General features: G+C 37.8%; 1 protein-coding gene across 1 annotated transcript in view; it reads left to right on the top strand.

The window, feature by feature from the left end:
- The window catches only part of LOC104523904 (pecanex-like protein 2), a gene marked incomplete at both ends in the record, with an annotated part of 52844 nt that extends 48899 nt beyond the window's left edge, over nt 1–3945 (top strand). Inside the window, 2 exons of the mRNA XM_029084662.1 lie at nt 2141–2251; nt 3854–3945. Coding sequence (XP_028940495.1) covers nt 2141–2251; nt 3854–3945 — 203 coding nt within the window. The remainder of the gene's footprint in view (nt 1–2140; nt 2252–3853) is intronic.
- Between the last annotated feature and the right edge of the window lie 5417 nt (nt 3946–9362).

Below are 9362 nucleotides of genomic sequence, written 5' to 3'. Positions count from 1 at the left end.
ATGTGTGATGCTTAAACAAATTATCTCTGGAATTCATAAGGCAATTCCAACTGTTTAATTGGCTCCTTTTATTGTCTGCCTCCCACAAGGGAAACTGTTGCTCCTAAATTCAGTCCTTTTGTAAGAGACAACTGTTTATTTTCCTCTCTGGTATATTCCTTTGTGCAGGAAGAGATAAACAAAGCTACTTTAGCTAAAGAAGAAGTAGTTAGGACTATTCAAAGTATTCACAGAGAGAGAGTGAGGTGAGGACATTGCTGTCGTCAACCAACTGTCAACCAAATTTTCTCTGCTTGTGTACATTCACCCCTATTTTGGTTTACTGACAGTATAATGTCTCTGGTCTTGTCCTTCCTTCCCCTGTTCTTATCTAGCTTTTTCTGAGGCTGCTACAGCAAAGGTAGTAATTTGGACTGTAAATCAGTATCTAAGATGAAATCTGGCAGTTCTGTAAGTCCTTTGCCTGAGGAACAACATCTCCTGCAAGTTTCAGCGGTGAATTTTTGGGATAGTTGATCCCATGACAAGTCCATATGGCCTACTGGGCAGTTTGCTGCCATGCCATTGTCTGTCTTCAAGAGTGGTCCTTGCTTGGCTTGATATGGCTTGGTGGAATATCTAAAAGAAGGAAAGAGTAGTAAAGGAAGAGGAGATTAATAATGGCATTTGCACATAAAAGATTGAGAAGACAGTATTTCCACATGTTTTTACACATGTATAGTTTGTGCCAGGGGCAGGAAGTCATGATGAAGGATGCATTGTGAATGCAAGTACACTTAAGTGATCCCTGTCTGTGTTTAACACTTGACTATGTCATTTCTTCTCCTGTGTTTGACTTCTGTGGCAAGATTTACAATATTAGATAACAGTAATATATAATAGGATGGAGATAAAAACTGTCATATCAAACTCAGTGTATTGTTTTATTTTAGCACAAGATGCATTTGTAAGAGGAGCTGGGAGTAAAATGTGAAATTAGCATTCAACAAAGAACACAAATCCTATTGTTACCTTCTTAAAATTTGACTGGAGTGGGAAAGGGAATAAGTTATACTAGTGATTTGTTTAATTTGCTTTTTATGAGAATGAATAGGAGGAAGCTGCAGTCTTCCTAGGATGTAAACTAACAAATACATACTTGTTTATGAGGAAGAGTGGCTGACACGCGTCTCTGTCCTTCACCATGCAGAACGTTCTGGTACGAGTACAATGAAGCAGTAAGAATATAATTACACATGTGCTTGTGTCCTTGAAGGCTGTCAGTATTGGAGACCTGGGTCAAGTGTGTGTTTAGATGCTTTGCTAGACAACTGTGCTTAGCATTTTTTAGGATGTAGCTAAGAGTAAATGGATGGGAAGGAGGAGTGGCTGGAAATGAACAGAACATTAGACCAGCAGCACAATTACCTGAATTATGACTCCTACTTTTCCTTGACTGTAAGGCAGCCGTTTAAATGAGTATTTCTATTTAGAAAGAGACTATGTCAAGATGTTAGACTGGGTTTTACTCCTGAGTTTCTTTACTTTTTTTTTAATGTTCTTTCACTACTGCAAAGGCAAGATCCATACAGCTGGAAGCTGGGGAAATATTCTGGGCAAGTTTCACTATAGGTTTGTCTCATTTTTACATGCTGCTTTAAGGGTTTGCTGTTGATTGCTGGCAGAGGCAGGATACTGTGAGAGCCAAGATATTCGGGATCTTAACCATTAAAATATTTATTGTTTGTTTATATTCAATTGTTATACTTGTACTTTTGAACCATCTCAGATTCAAGGAGGGAGTTCTGAAGTCTGCAAATAAGAGATTTCTGTACTTTAAATAGAGCAAATATAACTTTGAAAACGTTTGAGAAGCAGTAAGGTGGCTACATAATGCTGTTTTTCTGCCACTGTTTTTATCCAAAATAAAGCTTAAAGTTAACCTCTGAGCTTTAGTTTCTCACATGTAAAACAGCATAATTTGTTGTGAATACATGAGAAGGAAACTAATTGTTGCTGCTAAGGTTAAGGTATGCTCACTTGAGTAATCTTCAGAATTTATTGCAAGAAATTCTTATTCAGGTCTAATGCATGTTCTCTGTTCTCCATACATTGTGATGTATGACTGTGTTATAACATACTTTTTTTTTTTTTTTTTTAGTGTTTTTATATTGCTTTCCTGCAATTTCTCTTCTTGGTCTTTTCCCTCAAATCAACACCTTCTGTATATATCTTTTGGAACAAATAGACATGTTGCTTTTTGGTGGTTCTGGTAAGTATCTAGTTTCATCCCTTTCTGGGCTTATAACCTTATATTAGAGTTGATTATTGCATGTTTTAAAGCACAGTGCATGTTAAAGCACAAACAGCTAATGGTATTCATATAACAGTGAGGTGAATGCTAATAAGGCCACCTTGATTAGATTTCTTTTTTCTTTTTATAAGTTATATAAAAGTTGTACTGTAGGGTGCAGAATGTAACTGACATCAAAGAACTCTTTCCCGGCATGTCCCATGTGAATCTTTTCTCTCTTTCTAAAACAGAAAAACTCAAAAAAAAAAAAAAAAGTTTCTGTTAAAACTCCATTCAAAAAATAAAAATAAAAAACTGTTAGCATTGTTCCGTAGTAAGGCATTTTCACAAGATACTGGGTGTGTGATTTTCTGGTGTTATTTCAGTCAGAGGTTGAACAAGGCCTGTGAGAGACAGTGCATCTTTTCTTTTTTTTTTTTTTTTTTTTTGGTAGTGGTGGTTTTTGTTTTTCATTATAACTTAAGTAACAGAGAAGATTGGGATGCATCTACACTGTTATCTTAGTTTGGATCAGAAACAAGCTTCCTCCTTGTTCCCATTTACCATGTATTGTTTTGCCTCATGGAATGAGATCAGAGTATGCAAACTGGATTCCATTTGGATGAAACTTAGAAGAAAGTGCACTGTAAGGCTGCACCTGTTGCACTCCAAACGCTAATGAACATACCGTCTGTGGGACCAAACTAGAAATAATCTGCAGTAAGGCATCTCAAACATATATAATGGATGACATCCTCAGCACTTCTCATTCTACAGACCCACGCATACTGCATCGTTCTGCTTGCTACTGTAGACATAGCCTTTGGCAAGTGGTTAAAACTAGTATAGATCATATGGGTGTTCTTTGCTTTTTGTCTCATAAATACCGTAGCAGACCTGGAGGAAATAACATGTTGGATAAAGTCCTCATCCCATCAATAAAGCTGATTCCAGTGTCTGTTGAACCCTAATGAGAGCAAGGTTTTGCAGCCCCTATGTCCCCATTGTTGGGACTGCTGAACTCCTAATTCCATCTGACAGCTTTTTTCTACCCTGCTTCTGGAAGCTGTTGAAGGAGGTTAGAGCAAGAGATCAGCTGGTATCCTTCTCTCTCCCTTTAAATTCATTCCTGTATCTTAATATGGTGCAAATCACGGTTAACTGAGCAAGTTTTGGACGATCCCAGAGCCTGTGTCTTGGGAGCAAAGGAAAAGAGGAAAATTCTGCATGGAACTCAACTAGAAAATTGTGTTTTGTGGATCACTTCATTTTTCCTCTGTAGCAACAGGAAGAGGCACACTGATCTTTCGACAAAACTATGTTCAACACAAAAAGCAGTAGTGTGGGACCTCAAGTCAATGGAAAACACATGGAGTACAGTAGCATCAGGCTTTCAGTCTTAGCTGTAAACACTTGTGAGCTTATTTGGGGCATGAAGGTGTTCTCTCAACAACCAGCTTTATGATATCTGATTTTAATTTGTATACCTCTCATGTTGCAAGAACTGTTTCATTTTTTTTCTTTTGATTATACATTCTCATTTAAGAAGAAATTAACTAACCTGTACTGTCTGTATTTCAGCTGCTGCTGGATTCGTATCTGCACTATACAGCATTTCCCGAAGTTTTGTGGTTCTGATTGTACTATATGCTTTCTGCTTCAGTGCAGTTAAGGTAAGCCAGAAAAACAACACTGCAAAAATTCAAAATTTCAAGCTCAAAATTAATATAATCTAGGGAGACCAGCATTGTTTCATGCTATCTTGCCATTTTTGTTTATCAAGATAAGCTTTACAAGCCATGTTTCAGGTTCTGCCTATTAGCTACTCTGAAATAGATTGAAACTGTAGTAGAAATAAAGGAGTAAATGTGTGTCTAATACCTGGACTGTTTGACTCTTGCATGCATCACTCTGAAATGATCCACTGAATTTCCACTACAAAGTTTAACAGCAGCCTTGGCTTAGAAAGCTGCAACTCCTATTGACCTGTATAAACCAGGCCGTATTTGGTCAAAATTCCTAGTAAGACACATATTTTCAAAGGAAAAAATACAGGATTTTATTGTTACTTCATAACAGTATACCCAAGAACTTAAATTTTCAGCCTGGGCAGACCGGTGAACCACCAGTACTGTGTCTGCATCCATAAGGAAATGCAATTTAGGAATTCAATGCAAGACAGATGACTGTTTGCCACGCTTTCCCCTGATATTCCACCAGTATCCACAATTGTTGGATTAGGGATGTTGGAGAGTGTGTCCCTGCTTATTTCATTTGGTATCTGTGGACCTGTTGTCTATGAATTTGCACAGTCCCTTCCTGAATATGCTGGTGCTGTCTGTCTCCACAACTTTCTGTGCCAACAAATTCCAAATCTTCCCTGTGCTCTGTGCGAAGCAATACTCTCCTTCATTGGTTTTCAAGTGATCTGCTCATTTCACCAAGTCTTCCCTATGCCTAGTATTGCAGGAACTGTGGAAGAACTGTTCTGCATTCACCATATCCACTGCCTTTCCAGTTTTGTAGGCATCAGTCATATCGCCCCCGGCCATCTCCTCTCTAAACTGAAGAGACCCAGCCTTTCTAGTATTTCCTTGTAAAGAAGCTGCTTCTTTCTCTCAGGAGTAGCTAAGTTAGTTGCTCAACTCTGTGCCTTCTCTTACTCTCTTGTGACCTTGGAATCTGGAAAGTGAGTTGTATATGGTGCTCAGGATGTGGGTGTACCATGGCTCTCTCTATGCTGGCAAAATAACTGACTGCCTTCCTCTCAGTACCCTTCCCAGTGATACCCAGTGTTGTTTTATTTGGCAGATGCTACCTTTGGAGGCATAGTCAATCTAAAGCATTTCTTTTTTGTTTGCATTTAATTTGTCCTCTGCATTTTTTTGTTTTTATAAAAAATAGCAATGAAATTTTATCTGTCTTTAAGTCTGCTGTAAAATTCCCAGTGACTACCACGAGACCAGAATTTCATCTTAGACTTGTGATAAAATTTATCCTTTAAGGGACAATCTTTTGACAGTGTTTCATTATGGACTAGATGCTGTCAGTGCCCATGCAGGGTGCACCAGGTTGTGCAGTGATTTATGAGCTGCTCTTGACATCTTGTGGGCATACGTGAAGAGGATGCTTTGTGGTGCTATGCATGTGTAGCACACACAGAGATCCCCATATGAGGTTCTACAACAGCCAAGGATGTATCATGTCAACATCCAGGCTGGTGATTTGCACAGATCAGAGGGGAGATTGGATGTTTCTTTAAGGGAAATCTTTAAGGAAAATAAGCATTTCTGTAATGGCTTTTAACAAATTTTCCACTTAAAATTTTGAATAAGAGCCTTAAATCAAAAAAGGTCAATTACAATGCCCTAATGATCTCTTGCAGATGATCTGAGCTGGCTGAGCATGTGTTTTTATCCATTCCCAATAGTAAGGTAAAATGTGTTAAGCCACCATTTTATATTGCCCCTGAGTGGCTTGAGTCCATACACAATAAATTATGGCAACTCAGTTGCTGAGCAGTGCTGCGTTAAGACACTTTAAATTAAATGTCTTTGAACATGTGGTGTACTCCCAGGGAATCTCCTGTCACCAGGCTCACCCAGTATATCAGTTACGCTGGTTTTACCTGACCCAGTTGTGTGATGCTAGAAAGCTTAACTGCTTCTTATGCAGTTTTCTAAAGTAGCTAATATTCCTGCTACTGTTTTCCAGCTATATTAATGATATGGAAGCTGGCAGCTGGGATGTCTCTCTGTAAGGATGAACAGAATGAGAAAAATTGGTAATGGGGGAGAAAACCAATGAGAAAGATGGAAAGAGCTATATGGAAGGAAGGAATTGAGTTAAACCACTGTTTCAACAGGCAAATATCCCCTAAGGTTAGCAGAGGGCAATTCACTAGTTGAGGATAGGAAAGTTGTGTGATGGATACTTTAAAAAATAGTTTTGTAAACAGTATTAAAGAAAAGCCTCTTAAAATATTCTACAGGCTCCTTTCTCAGCATAATACTTTAAATTACAGCATGCAGGTGGCTTTGTAGATAAGCAATCTCTTTGTGGATTAAACTTCAGACTGCTTAGAAATATGCTTTTAATGCTACCCTGAAGTTGTAGAGTGCTGTGAAAGATTTACAAGATATCTGTTGTAAATTACCAATATTAAGAGCAGACTTTCTGTTCACACAGAAATTACAGTTAATTTGAATTTTTATGGCATTGTTCTTGTGAAGGCACTTCTGAGGAGGTTAATTTAAAGCATGTAAAGATGATTCCACTTGCTTCAGCTCATAATCTCAGTCTACTGGGGTGCTTGAAATATCATACATTTTTTCTTCTAGAAGATACAAAATAAACACTTGTGTTAACTCTCTTTGTTCTTCCATTGGGTCCAGAGATTTCTTTTTTTTTTCCCCTTTGAACTGCTGTCTATAACATTGCAAGAGAATGATTCTTTGGTTTGTGGAGAAGGAGTAGGATTTGGCTTAAATATAATAGATGAATCTGATCCTGAATAGGGACCACTGTGAAAGGTGGTCACATACCCCTGTAAGAAACTACAACTCTTTTGATATGTAGTGAACAACAACTTCTGATCCTAACCAAATGAAGGTTTGGATTTTTGGTGCACTAGTAACTCAGAGGAGTTTAACTCAAAACTGAGCAAATGCTATAATCTGTTCATTTAGGTGTTTAAACAATGATGATAAGTACATGGTTTTCTTTAACGTAGAAATGACATCTCTTCCACACTTGCACTTTACAGCTATTCTTCATTTTTTCTTTTGAATTTTCTCTTTTCACTTTTAATCAGTTTAGCAAAACCAACAGAGCAAAATCTGCAATATTTATGGAGGTCAAAAATCATCACAATTGAAAAGATTCAGGGCAAGGAAACTTGATAGACTCTCTCTGGCACAGGATTTCTGGGTTGCAAAGCTTATTTCTTGGCTGAGATGTAGCATCCTCAAATGTAAACTCTGTTTATTGGCAGAACATCTTACAGCTCAGCAGGTGTAACTAGCAGAGTTCTATTTCCTGAAATAAATTGCAGAGGAGAATGGATCTCTAAGTGGCTGTGTGCTTTTTCCTGGTGAACAATTGCTCGCATCAAATGCCGAGGCTGAAGACTCATTCCAGCAGTATCAGGCTTGAGCCTCACTTTCCTTAAGTGGTTCTTGTGTTCTAATTATTATCTTGCAGGGTGAAATAGTCTAGCATTGTTTCTCTGTGTATGTTAATTATTCCAAAAGGAAAGATATCATTCCTGAAGAAGTTTGTTAGAAGAGTAATTAATTTACCATATGATTTTATTTTTTATTAAAATAAACAATTTTCATTTTATAATAGAACTGTGTTCTTCAGTGAGTTTTTCTTATTTGTTCACAAAACAGTGCAAGTACTCAAGTTAACTTTCAACATGGGAATATAAAGTCTGAGAATTGAGACAAATAGTCCTGTGCTGAAATCCTGTGCCTTGTCCAGACTGATTTTGGTGTTGAATTATGTTGTACAAAACCAACTGATAGTCTCTATGAAAAAGCAGCTGCAATATAGACATACCATTAGTTTAACTTAATAACTGTCATTGATTTTTGTTCAGATAAGTTGCCTGAGAAAAATTATTATACAGTATTCTCAATTGAGAGTTCATCCTATGATCTGCAGACAAAATTTAGCATGCCAAATGAGTTTATCTGGCCCTGCTGTTCTTTCTGAATGACCTTGCAACATCTTTGCCATCGCACGAACAGAAATGTTTCTCTCTCACGGCTAAAATGGACATATCACTTAAAAGAGGATGGACAGCACAGTCTTGCACTAACAGTGAAAGTGCAAGTGAGTGGAGCAGGTTTTCAAGTCACTGTCTGATGTAGCTGGTGAAAAGACGTCATTCCCTCTAGTGATGGTGCAATGTTACCTGGTTAGATTTTTGTTTTATGGTCATATTATCACAGTGAGGCAAAGTGGTCTGCCTACAGCTTTCAGGTGCTGTAAAGCATCTCTTCATACATTTTATCCCATGACACATCCCTCTCATGAGTGATATGACACCAGCTGCTTATCCAGCCTTACCTACTACAATACTGTGAACTTGATTTCAGACAGAACATAAATGTCTTAGCTCCTGAAGTTAAAAGACCTGAGTTTCTCCTGCTTGCCTTGTGATTTTCTTTATCTCCCAGGCCTCTGTTTAATGATATCATCACTCCTTATTCCAGTTCTTTCTAGGTTCTCTATGAACTGTCATTTACTTTTGTTTAATAAAAAGCTTTAAATCTTAAACATAGTTTTATAACCTCTTTTGGTCATTCCTTGGATTGTTACATCTAATAGCAGCAATTTTTCAGCTTGCTTCTTTTTTGAAGCTATTGGGTAACTGAGTTTAGATTAAAATTATCTGTGTTCACTTCAGCCTGGCTTTATTTCTGATCTTGTCTTCAGTCCTGTAATCTTGAACAGAAGTTGTCAGCTCTAATAGCTACCTTAGCTTTGATATATGAAAGGGTTATATCTTTTTCCTGGAGGAGGTGTTTTTATTTTAAGATATTACATCCATCAGACTGGGGACACAGGAACTTCTGTGCCATCTTTTTCAATTGACTAGAATTGCCTGATGTGCAGCTTTTTGTCTCCCACTCCATCTGTTTTGTGGCCTGTGCCCAAATATTTAACAGATATGTTAGAAAAAAGTCAGGTGTGCCCTCCTACTTTTTCCACAAATATTCAGTCTGGAATTTAGCCATCTTGATAACAGTCTTTAGCATTCCACCGCATCAGTGTTTTGCTGTGGGGCAGAAGAGCACATCCCTGAAGGTTTCTGGAATCGGTCAGTCCTTCTCTTCTGCCTTCTGTTCCAATCATCTGGTTTGGATTTGAAACTTATCCAGAACCAGTTAATTATTTATCATCCAGCTCGTTTGTTTGTTTGTTTTAAACTGCTTAAGGAACTTGCAGTTTATCTTAATCAGCCTGGAAAAATTTCAGATTTTGGACTTGGGTCAGAAAAATTAAGCTGATGTGAGTGTGTTCATAGGTGGCACAGCTGCCTCCTCCAGCTCTGTGTAAGTGCTTCTTTTTTTCTTTTTTC

This window comes from Antrostomus carolinensis, unplaced genomic scaffold (genome assembly GCF_000700745.2).
Source record: "Antrostomus carolinensis isolate BGI_N321 unplaced genomic scaffold, ASM70074v2 scaffold1834, whole genome shotgun sequence".
NCBI lineage: Eukaryota > Metazoa > Chordata > Aves > Caprimulgiformes > Caprimulgidae > Antrostomus > Antrostomus carolinensis.
The sequence above is the reverse complement of the archived record's forward strand: the minus strand, read 5'-3'. Positions and strand labels throughout refer to the sequence as shown.